The 23,662-nt window shown below is 44.4% G+C and overlaps 1 protein-coding gene across 3 annotated transcripts in view; it reads right to left on the minus strand.

Annotated features, from left to right (window-relative positions):
- HEXD (hexosaminidase D) overlaps positions 1 to 23,662 on the minus strand; it is a 750,596-nt gene that overhangs the window by 556,494 nt on the left and 170,440 nt on the right. For all 3 annotated transcript variants that reach the window (XM_069654607.1, XM_069654608.1, XM_069654605.1), the window contains exon 4: positions 22,622 to 22,731. In XM_069654607.1, the coding sequence (XP_069510708.1) occupies positions 22,622 to 22,731 (110 nt within the window). The remainder of the gene's footprint in view (positions 1 to 22,621; positions 22,732 to 23,662) is intronic.

The raw sequence follows: 23,662 nt of genomic DNA on the forward strand, positions 1-23,662 counted from the left end.
CCGTTGTCTGCGAGCTTTGCAGCCCAAATTGAGACATTTAATTTTTGGCGGAAGGTCAGGGAAAGTATAAAGTACCACAGGAGTTGAGTTAAAAGTGAGATTTATTGTTTGTTTGTTTGTTTTATTATTTGCAATACGCAAGCCTCCCCTCCGTTAACAGTGCGCAGCATTTACATTTACATGAGATCAGACATGAGAAAAATATATACATACACATATGTGAGGTGAATAGAGAGAATTCAAAGATGACACCCAGCTTGTTCGCCACCCATGATGGTGAAGGTAGGGGTTAGGTTTACAGGTACACTGTACAATAACATTTATTTACAAAAAGACAATCGTATTGCAATTATTTAAACCGGGATTTGTACTTCACAATCAGTTGTGCTTCGGGTGGGCATGGCACAGTCGCAATGTTCGGTGGCAATGGATCACTGCTCTGCACCGAAACGTCCAAAATTCCATATCTGTGCTTCTCTAACACAGCAACAATAAGGCCTTTCACAAAGTCGAACTGCATTTCATCATAGACTGGTTTGATCACCCATTGCTTACTTTGTTTTGAAAACACCTTGGTGTAGCGAGGCATCCTTACTTTACCCCTAGTCCTAGATTGTTCACGTCCGACATTGCTGTTATGGGCCAAGACCGCTAGTAGAGTGCGATGTTTCATGCCCCGAAAGCTAAAATGCAAGCGCTTTGGCCTGTACTTTAGGCACATATTGTGGAACACCTCCAAATCTCCTGTGTGACAGAATTCTGTCAGTCCTCTCAAAACTCTTGACAGAGTTTTGTCGAAAACAATCTTCTCAATGGCTTTGTGTGTCGGTGAAGATGGAATCAACCACTTCTTCTTCCGTGCCTCCTCTGGGGACAAAGGGCCATGTTCACATTGGTGGAAATGTTCATTTGCTGTCCAGCGGTGAACGTTGGTACAGTGGTGCATCAGTGACCGCCATTTTTCAAGTAGTATTTCCACTGAACCCTCACAAGTTTTTGAGCTCCACCAAAGATGGTTGGTGATCGAATGTGACCACTGCAAAATACTTTCAAAACCTTTTTTTTTCCCTGCAGCCGAGATTTTCTTATTGATTGATTTAGCAAGATGCCATACGTCAAATTGATGTTTAATATGTGGGAACTGCTCTCTCATTGTCTTGGCAATTGAAACGTGTCTATCCGTGGCTATGAGGTCGATGTGCATTCCCCTCGATTGTAGATATTCCACTGATTTTATAAAACCTAGTTTCTCCATGGCCACTGAGGATGTACATTGTGATACATGCACGACCACCGAACTCACAATTTTGTTACTATCCATGTCCTGAAAGTGGTAGGTGCAGTACTTGGCAGAAAATCCAGGGCTGTCGCACTGTCCATCGCCGGATAGCCTGAATCGTTTGCCTTCGAATGTACTTGCTATAGACGATTGTTCAATTTTTCAAGCATCACTAATGGCCGGAAACAGATAATCACGTTGGTATATGTAGTACAGCTCTTTAGAAATGAAATGGAGTCCCACAAACTGAAAGAAAGCCTCTAACTTTCTAAAACTGGAGCCACTAAAAAGTGATGCAGCTGCACACAGTAGATTGCCTGCTGGCAGTTTCCCCAGCATCGGTTGTGCAGACCATGAGAACCTATGATTTAATCTACAGGCGGCATTTATTTTGACGTTAGTGCCTTTTATTTGACGAGTCAGATTAATCAATGGCTTCCCACATACTTTCCCTCTAATGGAATACACACATTTCAGCATACTAGTAATTTCCATCAAACAACTGTCGAATACAATGTATTTGCTCTATTCCATTAGACTGTCATCCTGCGTCAACATTGTTTCGGCCTGTGACGTTGTGGAGATTTCAACACATTGGTAAGTAATATCGCTGATATCAAGTTCTGATGCGTCTATGGATGCTGCGGCTGGTTCATTCTCTGTCATTTCGACATCTATTACTTCAACATTGATGGGAGAAAACAACAATGTCGACAGGTTTTTGGGTGGCAAATTTTTGGCGGGTGTAGATTGTGTGAATTGATCTGCAACTACTTCAGAGCTATCTTCAATACATTCAATAACATCTTCTTGTGGTGGTGCGGTCGCACTGTAGCTATGGTCCAATGCAACTTTGCTGCAGTCTCCAAACACAGTTAATTCATGTTCTGGCCATTGGACATGAGCATCTCGAGCCTGAACACGCCTCGCTTCAATTAATAGTTCCTCCATAGTGTACACGGTCTGGCAAGCCACATCTCTCATTCGCTTCACTGTCTGTGTGTGTATAGTTAAGACACCCACGGGTAACTGGAGGAGAGATTGGAAAAGGGATGTTCAGTTTAAACACAAGATGGAGTGTAGTAGAATTTACTGGAAAAAAACATAAAATAGTCCCCAGCACAAACATTTTTTTTAAAGTTATGAACTGTTTGTAACTAACCTTTTTTTGTTTTTTTTTCTTTGCAACTTTTTTGACTCGACCTTCAACATCTGCACGCTGTAGCTCCGATTCGTTTCCGCATGTCCTCCATTCCTCTTGCGCTGCAACAACTATATTTTCTGTATCTGCATAGACAGCACAGAATGAGGCTCCATCGTCTCCCTGAAACATAGTACTTTCATTACTATGTATCAAAATATTGTTAGCATAAAACACATGTGAGGACGAACAAACAGGTACATCTCAATAGCCAAACACGATTTAAACATTGTGTGCAACAATCAAACGACAAGTATTCGACCAGTGATACCTCTGGCTCTGCATGGACTGCCATGAATGGTTGTATTGGAGAGGAGGCATCCGCATCTCCCTGAAACACAGTACCTGCATTAGTATGCTTTTCAATATTGGAAACACAACACACACTTGGGGTCGACGGCACAGGTACATACAAAGAGATAACCACAAATGATGCATTGTCCAAAAGAATCAAGGAAAATCCAAATATGATCACATTTCATCGACTTATTTCAACGATTCCTTTACATCTGCATCATCTAAATGAGATGTTTTGATTGTGGTGGAAGCTTCGTCGTCTCCCTGAAACACAGCACTTGCGTTAATAGGGAAGAAAGTATAGCAAATGGAATCACGTTATACGATCACGCATGATGGAGCTGTCATTATCCATACCTCGTGCTGCTGAAGAATATCTATGGATGTTGCAAATGTAGTGCGCACTTCCGAAAGCTGTTGCGCCGATTCGTATACTTGAATGTCAGGCTCTGCATCAAGTGCAGGGGTTGACGCTCCATCAACTGCCTGAAACATAGTACTTGCATTAGTGAGGATTACAATTGTGAAAACATAACACACACCTGGGGTCGACAGCACAGGTACATATCAACGGCTAACCACAAATGAAACATTGTGTATAACAATCAAACGACAAGAATTCCAGCTCCGATGATGACGCTCGATGGAGCTGTCAGTATACATACCTCCTGCTGTTGAACATCTAGAAATGTAGTAGATGTGGCAGACGCTTCAGCATCTCCCTGAAAGACAGTACTTGCATTAGTATGGATAACACTAATTAGAACTGAAAACAAACACCAGTGGACGATAACTAAGGTGTATATCAATTGGAAAGCAGTAACCAAACATTCGGTAAAGTAATTACACGATAGAATAAAACTATTACTTGACATGCATAAAACAAGTATGTGGCGGCTTATCCTAGTAAGATTACCTGATACGCGCTAGAAGTGGTTGATAACTGCGACCACGTCAAGGATGTAGAATGTTCTTGCTTCAGATTGAAGGGATAGTCAAGAAGTTGTAAAGGTCAATTAATGATTGATAATGAAATGCCAATATTAAAAATAGCCATGTAAGCCGACAGAATACTTGAAAAATGCTCAATACAGCACAGTTCCCTGTCCACATATATATATACATTGCGTTTGTGGGTTATGAAATCGAAAAAGAATATATTGATAAATGTCATTATTCAAAAAACAATACACTCATATCAATATCGAAATTATTACAAGGGATAGTACACCTACAATATCAATTAATCCATTCGGCTACCTACACACTACCGCAAGGCCTAAAGCTAAATCCGGACACTTGACTCACCGGTGGCGGAATGTGGACGAATAGAGTGGGAATAGCGTTTTCGCGCAATTTCCGTGTCGTTCGCCGTTTATTCTTCTTTGTTACCCAAGAAGTTGTGTACATGTCCAAGGAAAAGTGCCGGCTGCAGATGCGGTATCGATCACCCCTCTTGTCCTGTAAGACTTGTTGGACTCTACTTTCCAGCTCATCCAGTGGATATCCGCAATGTCTGACCATTCTCTTATTCGATCAACAGTTTTCGGGAATACATGCATTGTAGTTCCTTCAGATTTCGCATGGGTTTTCGAAGGGCAACCGCTAATCGAACAGGCAGGCATTGTTGATAAATCTGAAAAGTACATATCAACATTATTATACAATCTTCAAGAATAAAGATTTGATACAAAAGTAAATGAATCATACAATGATCAATGCAAGGTTTGTTTTGGTCGCAGGAACTATACCAGTTCCTTATGTGCGGCTTAGTATTTGCATAAGTTGCAGAAATGTATAATTGATGTGACTGAAATCTGAACATGTGACTCGTCCCTTGGATGTTCTGTCTTGCACGAGAAGGAAACATGCTTACATTATAGACTGGACCCCCGAAGGATGCAATTCAATGACAATAGACAAAGATGAAAAGAAATAGATCTATTGATAGCATAGCAATGGAAATTCAAGTCAATAGCAATGAGACCAATGAACATAGCACTATTGGGTACTCTACTCGCAAATAGATAGAAATTTAAAAATCTGCGAAATATGACCAGGATACATGGCCTTACCTTGACCAACAAACAGTTGGATTCAGCAAGCAGAGCAGAATGTTGTGGGAGAATAGGTGGATGGCCACAGGTAGCGCACTGATGGGTATGCTCGAAGCGGTCACAGAAGTTCATGGATAGCGCGACGACGAGCAGATTAGCATAGATCTCAGTGGTTCCCAGGTAGCACGTTCAGGAGTTGACTTGCAAAGCACAAAGATGTTCTCATGAGACATATCGAGTGGTTTTTAAAGTATTAGAAACTGGGGTGTGTTTGTGAATGAATGACGTATGGGGGGTGGGATGGATGGCCCTGGGGCGTTCAGAGAAGGCACAGGAAGACTGCTGAATGGAGACACACTTATGTGGCTTGCAGGGGCGCGGCCTGCCTCAGGGGAGGCCTGGCTGGAGACACAGGGTCTGAGGAGGCCATGTGACCGATGGCCCCTTGTCGTGGGACACCTTTTGAAGTGTACATGTAGTTTGGCACCTTGGCCTTTCGCGCCCCTGACAGCCCCCCATGCCAGCGCGCATCCACCGGCGCGAACCGCCTTTGATACAGGGGGGTGGGATGGATGGCCCTGGGGCGTGCAGATAAGGCACAGGAAGACTGCTGAATGGAGACACACTTATGTGGATTGCAGGGGGGCGGCCTGCCTCAGGGGAGGCCTGGCTGGAGACACGGGGTCTGAGGAGGTCATGTGACCGATGGGCCCTTGGCGTGGGACACCTTTTGAAGTGTACATCTAGTTTGGCACCTTGGCCTTTCGCGCCCCTGACAGCCCCTCATGCCAGCGCTCATCCACTGGCGCGAACCGCCTTTATATCAATATACAGTATATCACCTTTATATCAATGATAGTATATCGTTGCTTATCAATAACAAATGCCACATACCGGAGATTCTTGTGAGCACAGACCCACACTTCAACCGGTGTATTATAGTGGTCAAGACCCTAAGGCCTGTATAATCCAATGGTAATTGTTAGTATAGATATATGTGTGACTTTTATAGAGACATAACCTACTGAAAGACTTTGAACAAGTGTTATTTAGTCCATGCATTATCGAGAATATGTTATGTTAGCTTAGATAGATAGTGACCACCCTGCTTCACAGCGACCAGACCTTCACCCATTCGGAGCACAGATGTCTGACGTCCATCCTTGAATGGAGACACACTTGATTAATTTAAAAAATCGAGACAACCGTTGTTAAAATATATGTGGTGTTTTATTTTGTATCTTATTTTCATGACACAAAAATACAAGACTTTAAAGATTATACAGGTCAGGTTGCAGAACAGCGAGAGAAAATCCCCTGTACTGACCGCTGTCACTCGGGAATGTTTCTCTAATGGCACGAACGGCACAGGCGGGTATCACTCTTCGAACGCGGTGTCCAAGCCTCCCGTGAATCCACCATGTAAAGGAACGATAGGCCACCAGCCTGTACCACCTGTGAAAAGGGATGAAACAAACTGTTTTTAAATGACCAAGATAAGTTTAATAAACGTTTATTGTCAATGACAATTCTTGTAACTAATGGCATTTTACACGGACAAATGCTATCTAGACAATGCACACTATTGAACGACTTACATGCGTTACAATGATATGTAGATGTAATTTTGGATATAGTATAAGAACATGAAATAGGAGTGGCATGACAAGCAGAGTATACTTACTCGTTACTCGGATTACGAGGACGAACAGTTGCTCGAAGTTCGTGCATAAACACCATCCTTATTCTCAACACGGCCCGTGTGAGGCAGGCTGCCCTGAAGTCTGGCAGCTCGGTGATGCATTGCGGTCGTGGCTCGCCTTCCGAAATGTAGGCCAGGCATCCCGAGTTTTCTCGGCAGCAGCAGTTCTCGTCCTCAGTTGGCATTAGCTCGCACCGATTGCATGTGCACCAGGTGGAGACGCCATCCATTCGACTAGGCCCAGGCTCTTCACCTGTTGATTCGTCCTGCCAACTGCCGTCCGAATCCCCATCGTTTTCGCGTGCTTCCCTTTCCAGTAGTTCCTCCTCGGTATACTCGGGCTCGTACATGTAGGGCATTATTGTAGCCATTGTGTGTTAAACAAACTAAAATAATTTATAGCGGTGGTACTGGTATCTGTTCACACGGGCTACAAGCGGCGAAGGTAGCTGACCAGAGCACTGAAACGAGTCACAGAATACTCAAAGTAACACAGAGAGAGGAATGGAATCGAAAATCGAAAATCTGCTGCTGTGTTTTGTGAAACGGTCTGTTTATACTTATTGAGGAGAGAGGCGTCCTGCCATTTCCATGGCGACACGTCATTAGCTGAAGCGCAGCGAATGTTGACACGAGACGTGCTTTGGCGTTGGGAAATGGGCGGTACGAGTCTGCTGATGACAGGCTCAGGGGCGGGGGAATTGATTTACTGCCGCAAAAGCAGGTCAGCCAGGGCGATCGGGGAAAAGATAGGATTATCAGACAATGGCAGCTCCCTGGTGCTTGTTTTCGCATGCGTTTAATGGACGAAAACTCGGGTAAGGTCCATAGGAAAGTTTTCTAAAATCAAGCCACTTAGGCTTAAAAAAACATGGCCGACCCGTAGGGACAATACAAACTTTTACTAGACCATGCCTTTAATTTCCCCCACCCTAACAAAGCTGGGTTCTGACCTTACTCGCTGGGCCCCATTTCTATGTTGTGGTATGGCAGGATGACTTTAATCAAAATGTCGATTCTCCCACGCCTATCATATCTGTTCACAGAGATTCCCACACACCTCCCATACTCCTTCTTTGGGAAACTCAATTCCATGATCTCTCGATTCATATGTAAAGGGAAGAGACCCAGAATCAAAAGAACCACCCTGACCCTGCCCAGAGATTTTGGAGGGTTCACCTTTCCAGATTTCTTCCTTTACTACAAAGCATCGCAATGGCGGATACTACTAGAACATTCAAGGGAAGACATGGGCACATTTTGGTCCTACTTGGGGCATATGTATTCTCCCTTGGGAAGGTAAGAGACCTGCTGTTGGACCTGGCCAAGGCGGTACCAGTGATTCTCAGGGTTCATCCAGTGATGGGGGTAATATGGTCACAGTGGAAGAATAGTCAAGATGATGCTCTCTCCTCCTGGCCATTTCCACTGAGTTCACAATGGGGAATCACCACAAATTTAGGTAAAAGGGGATTTAAAAATGCACAAATGTGGTCCGACAAGGATCTAGAGAGGCCGGGACAACTCTCCCAAGATGGAAGGTTCAAGGACTACAACGCGGTGAGGGAGGCGCTGGGGACGGAGGGGTTAACAGTGCTCGACTACCTGCAGCTGAAGGGCATTTGTACATGCCCTAGGGGCCTACCTAACCTCTCCCGCCCATTAACAGGCTTTGAACAACTCATAAATGAGGCCACCACCAGGAAAGGAATTGTGTCTAAAATATACAAAGTTATGGTCACAGCAAATTTGGAAGGGAGACAAAAGTTTAAGCAAACCTGGGAGGCAGAGACCGGGAGGGAAATAGCTGTGGGAACTTGGGATCAGGTATATCGAATTATGTTTCATGGAAATCTCTTCACTGCAACAATGTAATACAACTTTAAAATGTTGCACGGCTGGCACCTTTCACCCCAGAAAATGTTTAAAATGTTTGCAGGGGTTTCCCCCCTTTGTCCCAGGGAATGTGGAAGGCTAGGCACGTCACACCACATTTGGTGGTCCTGCCCCAAAATCCAGGTTTACTGGGCTGAAGTCCACAGTTGGATGAAAGAGGTGGTGGGCTGAACACCATCCCTGGATCCACTGCAAATGCTACTGGGGGTGCCTGAGAGTGACAGGGAGGAAAGCCGGTTACCAAAATTATGGGAGGCGATGCTGAGAGCAGCCCGAGTGGCGATAGTGCAAAGATGGAAGAGTAGCTCTACTGCCTCAAAAGCAGACTGGTTGAATAAATAAACTTTAGGACATCTTTATCTTGGATGAACTCCTGGCTATGGTAAATGATATATTGGAAGCTTTGCATGTCGATTGGGGACTGTTTATGCTGAAATGGGGCGGTAGCAGACCATAATGTGATAGAAAATTCCTCCTCAGGAGCCGACTGAAACAGTCGAGCGGAGAATCCGGAAATTACATTCTGGGCCTAACAGGGGGAGTGTTCTCTAGAGGGAAAAGAAAAGTGAACGTAAAGTGCCTACAAGGCTTCATACTTGGAGCGCTCAGAATCCTTGCCTTAATGCTGTAACTAATGTAAACGTGATGATGCAAATGTTGTAACCCAGTGTTGTGTAAGTTGACATGTCGTAAAGTGGGACGCGGTAGGGGGGGGTGCAGCGTAATGGGAACAAATGTCTTCGAAAATATGTTGGCCATTGCATTTGTTCCCTTTCTTACAAGATCAATAAATATAAAGTAAAAAAAAAATAGTATAGCTAAGCAAGAATTAGTCTCTAGTATTAACAATAATGCAGTTGAATATAATCCTAGCATTCTGTTCTACTCCTATTCGCTTATAGGAATCAAAAGCCTACCACAAATCAATAATGTGTACAGCCATGAAATATGAGGCACATGAAAACTAAAGACATACTAACAGCACTACTATCAGAATAGGGAAGCCAGTAGTCATGTGATGTTAGTTCAGCCACTGTAATCCCATTAAATGAAACAGGCTAGTACTCTTATAAAACAAACAATCTAAAGCAATGGATAGAAATGACAGGAAAAACAGTAGCAATCCCCTTGTTGGATGCGTCCCTTGCATTACGCAATGCATGCATAGGTCCACTTATCCTGGCCAGAAGAACAACAAGTACAAGAAAAAGATTTAACATGTATTTTGGTCAGACTTGGACCATGTGTGATGAATCCAGTGAGATTATAACTAAGAACCCAATATGGGCCTCCTCTCAATTGGCCAGGAAAATGCAGCCGCTACCTGACCCTGGGGTAGCATTGTGTGGAAGGATCACGTGGGAGGGGACTCATATCAGGTGGAGTTGGGGACCTCTTTACCTCCTGAGTCCCCTATTCTTAGAGCATTGATGGCCTACTGTAAACAAACTGATGTTTCCGTTATAAAAACCACTATGGACTTCAGAACCCATAAAGTCTGTGGTACCCTTAAGGCCTGAGGAAGAGGAACGTAGAGTTGATGAAGATTAAAAGGTAACATTAAGCATAATGAGCGGTCTAGTTGTTGTAGTTTGAAGCACCTGAGCGGGACATTTAAACTCAGGAATGAGTTACAGTTGGGGGAAGGAGATGCCGACAGAGTAATAGAGGCGGCAGCAGCAGGTCTGAGTGTGGGACACGCTGTGGAAGGGTAAGAAACGCCAGCTGAGGCCAACTTGGGAGAAGGCGTGTGGCAGTGCAGAGAGAGCGTGGCTGGAAGCAGCAATAGGGAAAGCTACGCTGTGTGAGAGACAAGCTCCCGAAATGCTGTGAACCGCTCCGGTAAGGAAGCAGGAGCATACACCCCACAGAGCGTACACCCCTCAGAGCTCCACAGAAGGACTCTGTTTACTGCAACAGCCATACCGGAGCTGGCGGCAGAGTGGACAGACCCTAGAAGATCTTCTGCAGTGCCAGCAAGTGAAAAGGAGATGCAAGAGAAAACTGGTGAGTTAGCCTGAGACGCCAGGTGACCCTAGGGTGCTCTGAATAAGACAATTAGTGGAAACTATTTAATACCGAGCGGGTGACTCAAGACAAAGGCAGCAGGGGTCCAACTCTCCCAATTGGTATCCCATTTAAGGGGATACCTGTAACCCGCATTGCCAACAGCCAAAAGAATACAGTAGAGTAATAAAGAGGCAACAATGGCGCAACTCCCCTTTTATGGGATACCAACTTGTGGGCGATCTGTAACAGACACAGTTTCAAGCGACTATAAAAAGAAGCTATCATTGTTTAAACCTCCTCACATTGGATACTGGTGTCGAGAATCTTGGAACAAGCATTGCCACTAAACACAAATATAGTTGTAGAAGTTTTCAGCTTGCCAGACGAGTTATCAAGAAAAGGGACAACATAGTAGCTGGTCCTGGCAGATGAGTATACCAGGAAAGAAGATGATGATTTGAATAACCAGGTTTGTGGTAAAAAGGTGTGTTGGAAAGAATGTGTAACTTTATCCCATTTTGATTAACTATTGCATTACCAAATGTAGTTGCTGTGCTTTCCTGACGAAAGTGTTTCCTTTGAAGAATAAGTGTGATGTGTTATTAATTATTTGGCATTTTGAAGAGAACAATTGCCTTGGTCTATGAACTTATGTTTTGAGGAAGAAACATTTACTTTTCCAAGCAGGAGACTGTGGAGAACAACAGCGGTTTTAATTTGTGACCAAGCATCTGTGAAAGAGACATTTACTTTGCTAAGTGGAAGGATAGTGAATGGAACATACTTTTTGTGTTACACTGAATGGAACCTGGTCACAAGGAGTACTTTTTAAAACCTTAGAGTTTGGACTGGAATGTTGTTTTGTTGAAATGAAGACATACAAATAATCCTTGTATTATTGTGTTGTGTGTATTAGTGTGAGGGTCCAAGCCTTTTTGGACACCAGGTCATTATTCTTTAGTTTGCTAGGCAGGGACCTCCTTGTTAGGTTAAGGAAAGATAGTTGTTTAACTCGCCCCTTTTTATTTGATAAAATGCCAACTCTTGAGAAAAATATACTTGTGTCCATCTCGTATTTCTGACCCCTCGCACATGCCATAGCTCAGTGCTCCTTCAAACATAAGTTGAAAGCTAATAGCTAACCTCACAAAAATACATTGTGGCTACTCCCAGCTTTCAAAGGTCATGCAAAAAATAAATGTGCAAAATTAGTTTAAAAAAACAAATATAGAAGCAAGAATAAAAGTAGAATTTGGAAAACGTGGCTAAATGCAATTTTTTAGCGCCAGGGTTCAGATGAAAAGATCTATCCACAATGATTCTTTCTAGTAGTTAATAGCAATCTCCTGCTCTTCCCTGCATGGAATCTGGTCACCAGGAGTTCAGGAAGCTCTGCCTAACCACAACCCTTTTCAAGTATACTATGTAGGGTGAAATAATGTGCATCCAAGATCACGTCTTCTAAATGCCAATCCCTGCCTGCAGTGATATTGTGTAATTATAATCTCCGTCCACGAATAAACAGCGGTGTTGACATTTCGGCAAAAGCTAAAAATAAAATATTTGTTGCCATTTTGAGAAGGATTTAATTGCAATTTTATTGCTCATTTGAACCTTAATCGTCACACTTTCTTTATATGATAATGGCTTTACAGTGGTTAAAAAGAAAAGTTACACATTCATTTATTCTTATTATAGATTAATAGTTAATTATCCAAGCAGTATGAGTACATGTACACCTACAAAATATTAAGACCGATTTTAATTGTATAACTTACTGTAATGTTTGTGATGCAGGAAATGTGTTATGGAGTGACAGGGCCTCCAGTCCTTGTCCTACCACTTCTCTGTGTGTGTTTTCTCTATGTTTTACGCATCCATTTTATTTTATGTTTACAGCGTTGCACGATCATATTCCATAACGTTGGCCACCGCTGACAGTGATTGGAACATACACGAAACTGCAGGTTAGTGTTCTCACTCGGTGAAAAGAGGGTAGATATAAACAACTTTAAGCGAGAGCTGATGAGTCACACACACTATCTCATGTTGGTGCAGTCTTTATTATGGAAATGTGAAATATTATAAGATCAACTAGAAGAGAAAGTATATTGGCGCTAATGTTGTTGCAATATATCAACTATGTTTCATCATTCAATTATTAGTGCACAACGATTAAGTAAAATATGGATTCTGCAATAACAAACAGGTACTCTAATCCAAGTCACTAATTGAGATATATGTTTCTTTCTCTCTCTTTATGTGTTATTTGTAAATGTTGTTGTCTCTTGTGGGTACCCTGTCATTTCATTGTGCCTATTGTAACATGAATTGCATTTTTATGCTTTTTGAAGAATACTCTAACAGTAATCCTGTGTAGATTTACCCGGCTCTGAAGAAGGAAATTAGAATTTCCGAAATGCATTAGGGTTTTTCGTTTGCCTACAAAACAGCAAGTCAAAATTGGTGTTTTTCAACCAATTGCAAGAACTTAGCAGTTTAAAACGTAATGAATTAAAAGTACATAACGTAAACATCATTCGAATTGTTTTCAATTTTTTTCAAAGCAAAAGGCAAAATATCTAACCATTTGTGGGAATTACAGGTGTGCGGCCCACACCGATGGCTAATCAGCCTAGGTCCTTTTTTCTTCTCTATGTTTTCTGCCACTGCGGTCCAGCCTGGACCTCTGGCAGTTCAGCTCTTCATTTTATCTTTTGGTGAACAACACCCATGGGATACCCCTATGGCACCCATGAGCAGGGGTACACCCTTGTGCCCCTAATGTGTGTTTTTGGGCACCTGTGTGTTGCCCACGAAGCAGGGTATGGGCTGGTGGCAGCTACATGCTGACTTGGCAGTGGCTCCGAGTGGCCTACATTTTTTGGATGCCAAGGCCCTGCCATAGGAATCAATGGAGTCCTACACAAAGGCAGAATGAATGGCCATTGTGGTGTCTTGGTTTCTATTGCCTTTTACCTTGTTTCCCAAAGTCCTGGGAAGCCCTTCCTCCTAAAAGGATGATGGGTGGAAATACCATATATGGCTCTGGGGCTGCCTCCGGTCTGACTGACTGGAGCCTTCCCAGGGGCTTTGTGTTGTGGGTACACCCTAGGGGTGGGACCTGTTGGGAGTCAACTCAAATTCTCTGTTGTGTGCGTATGGTTTCTGTGTGTGTGACACAATGAGACAGCGCTACTGAAACTGACATAAATGCAGTTTAGTGTGCTGAAAGGCTGGGTACTTACCCCAATCCACATTCTTTGTTATAGGTATCTGGATGGAGTGAATGGCTTGAATGCCTGATTGGCTGCCTGCCTGCATGAATGCCCTTCTGCATGATTGGCCGAGTCTGGCTCAGCCAGAGTGAATGGGGAACGTGTAAATCTGGGAATCTCTCACTTACCAATTTGTTCAGAAGCTGAAGTTGAAGCAAGAAGAAGCTGTACCTTGAAGCACAGATGGAGAAGGCTGCTGCTGCATTTCTTTGTGTAATCCAAAAGCTGCCATGTTCTTCCAAGGACTGATCCAGAGAGGACCTGCAAAGCAGAACTCTTCCCGAGCTACAAGGGACCATTGTTCAAACTGGAAGCATCCTGGAAGCCAGTCCTGTGTGCCTACCATCCAGAGAAGGGATCTTTACGAGTCCTGAAGATGAGTGCCCAGACATCTCGAGTCGAAGAAGTACATTATTGTCTCCCAGATCCCGGAGGTGCGTTTTGTGACCGCTGGAAGCTGTTACGGTCTACCGTCCAGAAGAGGGAGTACTCTGACATAGTGCTGCTGCACACCCAGAGATGTGATAGTTCCAAACTGCCTAAGAACATTGCAAAGACATCCTTGCCATCATCACTGACCACTTTTTCCCGCCGGAGAGAGTCCAGAGTCGCTCAGCGCAGAGGAATGACCGTCAGTGGGTTTCCCACCACCAGAAGCTAATAAAAATGTCCTGAGGATCCAGACTTGGTGAGGGTTCGAGGTTCACTCCAGTGGTCAAGTCCAGGCCACCAGAAGACATCCAGAGATCCGTGCTGTAGCTGCAGCACCAATGAAACAAAAGTAGGAATACCATGATACTCCAAAACCTGACACCAAAAGTGACATATGCACCCGTCGCGGCCAGAAGTCATCGAAGGGTCCCAGGTGTCTTACTCTCATCTGCCATCCTTTATGGAGCCCACAGCAAGTTTCATTTTCACAGGACTTCCACAGTCTGAGAAATCGTCAACCAAAGGAGAGCACTGCAAGGAGTAAAACTGCTGCACTTAAGAAAGACTTTGGTTCCATTTTTCTTGTGGACTCAGCATTCGATTGGCTCCTTCTTCCAAGGGGGAGTCCATCCTCGGAGGGAATCGTCGAGTGAAACCTAGAAGCTCTGCCAATTCGCCTGCCAAGACACCAAAGGTACTGTGATGAGGAAGAGCATCTTCTAGCCTCAGGAGTCGTCCTGGGGTACCAGATTTGTCTTAGATCCTGTTGTTCTGTGGCCTCTTAGGTACTTTGAGGCGGTAGAACCTTTTAACAAAAGCAGGTGGTCATTGAACAATATTGGACTGGGCTGTAAAAGACAAGATACGTTACTCCCTAACTCTTCCCTTATATGTTGCCCAGGTGGGGGGATTTTCACACAGAATTGTATATCTAGCCTAAAGAAAGCATTCTGTCACTGTTCACAACTAACCTGCCTTTCTTCCCTATTCTATGCAGATACACCTCACTTAAGAATTCACATGCCTATTGGAAACTGCCTGCAGTTAGTGCATTTATTACTGAATTTAAGTATTGTGTGGTGCCACCTAGAGTGTATGCAATTCTTTGAATAAGTATTTCCATGTACAAAGTGTTATTATGTATATGTATATGCTTGAGCTATCCTCCCGAGACCAATCAAACAATTTAATCATGGACCGAATGGAGAACGGCCTTAGCAGAAAGTCCTCCTTGACTGGAGGAAGAGTCCAAACAGTAGTGTTTGACAAATGTGTGAATGGATGACCAAGTGGCTGTGAAAAGATGTAATTTATTGGGACACCCCTTTGAAGAGCTGCAGAGGTTGCTATGCCCCTTGTGGAATGAGCCCTTAGCCCTTCTGGTGGGTCCTTTCCCGTAAGTCTATAACATTCTTCAATGGCCAGTATGATCACCTGGATATAGTTTGTTTGGTGACTGCCAAGCCCAATTTGGAGCCAGTATACCCAATAAAAAGTTTATCATCCTGGTGAAATTTAGCCATTCTTGAAATATAAAAGCTTAGAGCCCTTTTCGGGTCTAGCCTATGTAGCCCCTCTTCCTCTTTGTCTGAATGAGGAGGAGGAGGATAGAAAGTTGGTAGCGTTATCTTCTGCGACAGATGGAAGTCGGAGACTACCTTCAGAAGGAATGATGGTTTTACCCTGAGCATGACTTTATCTTTATAGAAAGTAGTATGAGGAGGCTTGCAAGAAAGAGCCTGCAACTCACTTGCCCTGCCGACTGATGTTATTGCGATAAGGAGGACTGTTTTTAATGTTAGGAGCCTTAAAGGACATGAATGTAAAGGCTTGAATGGGATACACAACATGAATTTTAAAACAAGGTTTGAGTTAACACCGGTAGATTAAATGGTACCGACGTGTAAACATTAGTAAGTCCCTTTAGAAATTGTACAATCAAGGGTATTTTGAAATAGGAAACCTCTTCAGAGGAGCGCTTAAAAATGGTAAGCGCTGCCTGGTATAATTGTATGGTTCCAATCTGAAGCCCCAGGTTGGCTAACTGCAACAGGAAAGAAAGCAACATAGGTGTGCCTCACTAGAATGGATCCACATCATTATCCTTGCACCAGTTACTGAATGTATTCCAACAACACCGGTACAAGGATTTGGTTGCTGGCCTGCTGGCTGAAAGCGAAATCTCCTTTACGTCATCTGGAAGGTCCCAATCCTTATATCTCAGCCTCTCAGAAACCATGCGTGAATCCTGAGTGTTTTGACCTCTGGATGGAGAGCGCGACCTTCCTCTTGCGGGAGAACATCCTCTATTTGTGGAAGACGTATTGGAGGGCAGATGGACATGTCCATAAGGTCCAGGTACCACATGCTCCTGGCCCAATCCAGAGCAATTAGGATCATGGATTTCCCAAACTTTCTCAACCTCTTGATCACGTGAGGAATGACGGGGACTGGAAGAAACGCGTACAGGAGTGGACATTCCCAGTCCACTACAAACACGTCCCCTAGAGATCCTCTTGGGGGAAATTCCCTTGAGCAATATTGCTTGCCGCGAACAGATCCACTTGAGGGGTTCCCCAAAGGGTGAATAGATCTTGAAGGACTTCCTGGGCTAGTTCCCACTCTTGGGAGACTGCTCCGACTGCTCAGAGCATCCAACGCTGTGTTCTGCTCTCCGGCTAGGAGAACTGTCGATATAGAGATTCCTTCTTGTGTTGCCCAGAACCAGAGCTGCATTGCCTCTCTGCATAGTGGTAGTGTCCCTACACCTCCTCTCGTGTGGAAGTAGTACATTGCCACTGTGTTGTCTGTCATTATCAAGACGTTTTTTCCCCGTACAGATGGCAGAAAGGCCTTCAGTGCTAGCCTGATTTCCCTCAAACCAACAGTTTGATATGTAGTTTGGACTCAGATGGAGACAAACGACAGCTGATTGCCAGTTAGTTAGTATGGGCTCCTGACCCCGTGAGTGAGGCGTCCGGCACTACCGTTATCTCCGGCCATGGTTGCCCAAAAGATTCTCCCTTGAGAATGTTGTCTTTGCAAGCCCACCATAGAAGGTCCTGAGCAACTCTGCTCAGAACCTGCCGTTGGTCTGACATATTCCCTGAGAATTGGGACCACTGATTCATGAGAGCCCATTGAAGGGATCTCATTCTCAATCGGGCCTCTGTAACCAGGAAAATGCAGGATGCCATGAGACAGAGCAACCTCAGGAAATCAAAGGCCGGAAGATGCGGGGCATTCTAAAATTTTGTCACCATCTGCTGAATGTGTTGAGCTCTCACCTTGGGAGGCGAGGCTTTCCCTGAGTATCCAGGACGGTATCAAAGAATTTGAGTCTTTGGAATGGTATCATATGGGACTTCTTGTAATTGAGGGAAAAGCCCAGTCTGTGAAGGGAGTGGCAGGTGACACTGAGCTGTTCCTGGGTTTGTTTGGGTGAACAAGCCTGTAACGAAGTGTGCCGAAGGCAAACAATGTCCGGGTTTCGTATGATATCATGCACTTTTATTGTATATTAGTGCTAGTAGTAACAAGTTCACATTTCAAATCAGAACGGAGCTATTAACACCCACCTGCCCCCATCATTCGTGCCGCTTGCCTCTCTCACCAACCGTCCTCTCCTGAACATTCCAACAGCACCATTCTGGTCCTGCATACATTACACACCATGACATCACTCTCAGTCATGAACATAGTGAAATGTACCAACAAAGCATTACACTCGTAACAAACCAAAGCTCCAGATCATTACAAAGCCCTGATCAGCCAATCGTCCAGGTAGACATGAATCCCCCCCCCTCTCCTGAGACTTGCTGCCACTTCTGTCATCAACTTGGTGAAAACCCTCGCGTGGAGGTCATCCTGAATGGCAGAACTCAAAACTGATAATGAGAACCGCGAACCTCAGGTACTTTCTGTGCTTGAGATGGATTGGCACATGAAAGAAAGCATCTTGAAGATCCAATGATACCAACCAGTCTTAGAGTTGGAGAGCCTGAAGGATCTGAGAAAGGGTAATAACCATCCTGAACTTGTCCTTCCTGAGGAACTTGTTCAAGTTTAAGTCCAAGATGGGTCTCAATCCTCCATCCTTCATGGGAATGAGAAGGTAGGGGGGGGGGAACACCAACCCTTGTTCCTCTCCGCTACATGTACATGTTCTATTGCACCTTTCTCTAGCAGGATTAAAATGTCCTGCACATGGAGTGGATCCAGAATATTGACAGAGTTGGATCCCGGTGGATGACCTTAAGGCCTTTTTTGAAAAGGAAGGAAGTAGCCTTGGGCTACCGTTTCCAGTGCCCAAGCATCTGAAGTAATGCCCACCATTCGTTCAGATGCTGAGAAATTCTGCCTCCCACCGGGGTCTTGTGTGTCAAGGCCTCAGAGTGGCTTAGAAGCAGCTGCAGTAGCGACTGAGGGTAAAGTTGCCACTGCTGGGGCCGATTTAGCACCCCTTCCTCGTCCATCACGAGGGAATCTTCTTTATCCCCTTTGTCCGGCTTGCCCTCTTCCTCTACCAATTGAGGAATAGAAATGAAAAGAACAACCCCTCCAGGAAGATGAGCCTGAATAGGGTTGTTGTTGAGGTTGTTGAATTGAGGTGCGAAGGGATTTAGCTGCTGCCTTGGAGGTCTGCATCTTCTCCAGACTCGCATCCGCCTTAATACCGAACAACCTCGAGCCGTCAAAGGGCATGTTGAGCAGTCTGGGTTGCACGTCCGGTGCAAACCGCGACTTCCTTCACCATGCAAGTCTGCGTAGTACGGTGCTAGCAGCCATGGATCTGCTGATGCTGTCAGCAGTACCCAATCCTGACTGGAGACATTCTCCCATTGCCTTCTTTTCATCCTTAACTATAGCCAGGAAGCCGTCTCTTTCTTCGCCTTCCGGGATGTGATCAGCCACCATGGCAACACAGTCCCACAGGGTATAAGAGAATCTTGAAAGAGTACAGGTGACATTGGTAGATCTCTAGGTCATGCTGCTTCACGTGAAAACCTTATTTGCCCAGACATCTACCTTCTTATCATCTCTATCTGGGGGGATAGAGGAGCAAGCCGATTGCCTGGTTGATGTGGTAGCTTGAACTACCAAGCTCGAAGGTGTGGGGTGCTTAGTCAGGTATTCTTGATCACTGCTGGAAGGTCTGTACTTCCTTCTGAAGTTTCTGTTAACTTCAGGTCCAGACTCCGGGGCTTCGCAATTGCAGTGACATCCTCTGAAGGGCTTTGTGGAAGGGCAAAATGGGGTCCTTTTGAGGGCCTTGGTCTAGGATGTCAGTCCTATCAGTGTGTTCATATGTGGTTGAAGCTATGCTCTAACCCATGTGCTCTGACCTTATTCATGAGGTTTCTATAGGTGGAATCCGCATGTTCAGAAGGGTCAGACCTGCCAAACTCCAGCTCTGGTGAGGTGTCAAGACCACTAGCCGACTGGAGAGAATCATAAAGGGCTCTCATTTTGGACTCTTGATTAATCATCTCTTCAGGTGCATTCGGAGTGCCAAATTGCAACCCAAAAGGAGGGGAGTCCTCTTCAGAGGGTTGTTCCTCCTCATATATTGAGAACATGGACTTAAAAAGGTCTTTCTTCGGAACAGGTTTGTAAACCTTATCCTGAACGGGCAAAGGCCTTGACAAAGTTGAAGTGGCGCTGGTTTACTGAGCATCGCCTTCGAGAAGTTTGGCTCTGATGGAGTTGACAAAGCCATCGAGGTCTTGTTTCTTCGATGGTATCGATGAAGGACTCGGTTCCCGAGTCGATACTCTTGACGACTTCTCGTCGGGTCGAGCACTCTCTCAACGTATTCCCGGCTTCATGGTCGGCTCTGAAGTAGTAACCTTCAACCTCCCTGAGTCGTCCGAAGGAGCAACCGGGGGCATGGCTTTTGCACAATTCTTTTGAGGGGGTCGATGCTGCATTTTCGAAAATCTGCATCATTTCCGATCTAAAAGGGGAATCTAATTTTGTCGGGCATCTGATTACCTCAGTAGAGGAATCGGACGATGAAGAGGGAGACCTACGGCGTCTCTTCTTCGCCTTCTTTGAAGAAGACGACGAAGACTGCCTCGATCGATTCCTCGATTGGGACCTCTTCGATTTCTTATGCCGGGATGAGTCGCTAGACTCGTCTGACTTTTTTTCTTTCTTCAAAGTAGACTTTGAAGCCACCTTCCCCACCGCCAGTTTACCTCTGTGTTCTTGAGAGCTTTCTCCGTCATGGCCTGACAGGACCTGCAATCGTCGGTATGGTGCCCGGAGCCCAGACACCACAGACAGATGCAGTGAGGATCAGTAATTAACATCTTCAACCCGCAGTCGTAGCATTTTTTTAAACCAGACTTTGGGGTCGTAGGAGTCGAAGATGAAGACATTTTAAATGAAGAAAACTGAAGCGCGCCGTTAAACACTCGAAGCGAAAGCTTTCGAAAAAACACAACTGAAGCCAACGAGTACTGCATGCGCTATTTATACTGAAGATGACGTTGATACTTTATGGAGGCCTTCGAGGGACATCGACGCGACGGCATTGCATACAGCACTCTCTGACTGAGATTTTTTTTTTCAGAAGCAGCAAAGCTGGCGAGATATAAAATCACAAGATGAGGCATACTTGGGAGGACATTATCCATTTGTAGCTGTTTTATCACCTAACAGTGTGCGGACCTTCCTTTCTGTGGGCTTTGGGGATTCACTGTACTGCATCACCTCCTGAAAGCTTAACCCTGGCTGCTCGTCCATTGCTACCAAATTGAGAGCCCTGGCAGGGGTGTTTTGTGCCCTTACCATACCCATATAGAGGGCAGAAGTACAGATACCCCCCCACCAATATTTACAATGTTGAAAACGGAAGCCTTTCAGCATGCAGATGTGAATTTCATTCACAGGCCGTACTCTGCACAGCACTAGGCTGCAGCTGGATTCTGAAGATTGAACCACACGTTGTGTTTATTAAACAAACCTCACAAGATTTGAGCCCCGTTTTAACAATGGCAATGCAGCAAAATGTCATTTTTCAGGCCGAGTATCCAGTAAATAAATTTTTATAATAAATAACACTTCCAAAGCTGGTCACATATGCATACATTTGCCAACAGCCATAGTAAGTGTGTGAGAAACAGGTTAACCCCAATATTAACTTGGCGTTTAGCTTAGTGTGCAAGTAGTTCAGATTTGTTTAGAAACAGAACTGTTTGCATATAGGTCTGAAAAATATCTAAGCCATTCAACATGCAATGCTCAAATGAGTTCTAGAATCCACAACAGTGCAGGTAAGTTTCACAGTCTCCCTTACAAAGAGTGCACACCCAGAATTGCTGGGTATGCCTTCCTTTCCTGTTACTATATATTCTAGCAATTTGTTTTAAGGATCTCAAAATTACTACTGTCATGTCAGTTTGCGGTACCTATTGGCACATTCCCTGACCTCCGTGGGAAGGGTTTCTCAAATTTGCTGCGACCCAAGAACATCGGTTTGGTCCGACAGTGATACACTAGGATAAAGGTGGAATGGAGGCCATAGGGGGAAAGCAAAATCACCTGTGTGCCACTTCCAGAGCAAGCGCGGGTGATCAGGCAGTGGTCTGCAGCCCCAGGAGACCAAGACACAATCATCTAGCCTCCCTCGAGTGACTGATGCACAGGTTACTCCCCACTGGGTACATTTCAGAACGAAGAAGTCTTGTTCTATGAGTGATCCCTTGTAATGGCAGATTACCATTTTGTGGGCCTCATTATGGGTTTGGTGGTATTTCGGCGGTAAATTCACCGAATTACTGCCAAACCCGTTTACCGTAACCACTACTTGGTCCCGTGAGTTTGCCATGGGAAAACACGTGGTAGTAGGATGGTGTTATCCCCATTTTTGGGATTTTGCAGGAATTTGATAATTCCACCAATTGTTTACTAAAGTCGCGGGTTTGACTCCAGCGCATGATACTGGAGGAAAACCCTCTACATTAAGGTCAAACTTGCAGTTCTGCGGTGCGGTAAAAAGAATGGTAATTCTGTCGCAGCCAAAACAAATGGCTATAAAGAATTACAGAAGAAATTGTTAAAGAGCCCTTGTGTGTTTTACATGGGACACGTTTAACAAAGCAATAATGAAAGCGGGTCAAAAGTTTAGAAAGCCATAATTGAACAAGTATTATTTGACTCAGATTTCTTCTGCCAATTTCAGTAACGGATCACTTATTTGAAGAATTAAATGATATCATGCGTAAGACAGTGATACAATATCTCCTTCATATGTCAAAGAACTTACAGGATTGGCGAACGAATCACAGTATTATCTAAAAAATGTCATGCAGTTCTACACTTTGCCTGCAGAGGACAGTGCAGTTCATTTAACTCACTATAGCAAACACCATACGCTGTATCTGCCACCACAGGGGAGTGGGCTGCAGGACTTCAGCATACCACTGCACAGTACCCAGGATATGCACTCAGTAAAAATGTTACCTGTATGCGTACTGAGCTCTTAGACATTCCAGGTCACCATCGTAGGGAAACGTGTCCTCGTATTCAATAAGAAGCCCGCTGGCGCCCAGTGCACGAAATAAAGGAAAGACCTGTGATGAAACACACCTGGTTACCATTTTATAGTGAAATGCTGGACTTAATGTTTCATGCCATGCTACAACAGATGTAAAAGTATACAACATGAAATGAGCATTCAAAAGCAAAAGTCAAAAGAGGGCAAGCAAAGAAACAAATGTAAGAAATGGAAAAAGCAAGTAATTGTAGAACAGTACACACAATGCCAGTGATACAGCAAGGCAATTGGCACCATAGGTGCAACTTGCAGAGGGGTGCCACATTGAAACTAGGAACAACAATAAATGACTCCAGGATGTGATAAAGGCAATTTGCCCCTGTATTTGTCATGGTTAAAATCCCTGCATCCATACATTTTGTGAAGGCATCATGAAGAAGGACACCGACAACGGATTCACTGGCCCCTAAAAGTAAAGGTTTATTTTTCCAATGTCAGGAAGGAGTAATGCCTAACTTGCACTATGCTAAGGTGGGATTTCCCTACATAAAGAAACTAAGCATAGTCTGTGTCAATAAGTTCAACTCAAAAGTCCGTCTGTGTCCGAAACCTATACTTGCCCGCACAACTAAAGCTATACAATGTGCAGGGATGTTAGCAACCAAAGAAACAGTGTTAATGTTCTGAGCTTCTTCCAGCTCCTAGCTTGTTTTAGCTTCCCTTTTTTCAAATACACAACAGTTCCGAAAAAGATCATCAGAGTTCCCTTCCTCAAGTTAAACACAGTTACACAAAATGTTCTTTGGATTCCCTTCACCAAGTTCAACCCAGTTCCACAAAAAGACATCAGGGTTCCGTTCCCCAAGTTCAGCACAGCTCAATAAAATATACTCCGGGTTCCTTTTCCTAGGGATGACACAGTTCTCTTGACTTTCAACAGTCAATTCAAATTTGTTAGCACATTTACTTTATAACCTTTCAGGCTTTTCATCTGTTCTCTTCATCCA

Source organism: Ambystoma mexicanum, chromosome 3q (assembly GCF_040938575.1).
Source record: "Ambystoma mexicanum isolate Mex_15411 chromosome 3q, UKY_AmexF1_1, whole genome shotgun sequence".
Classification (NCBI taxonomy): Eukaryota; Metazoa; Chordata; class Amphibia; order Caudata; family Ambystomatidae; genus Ambystoma; species Ambystoma mexicanum.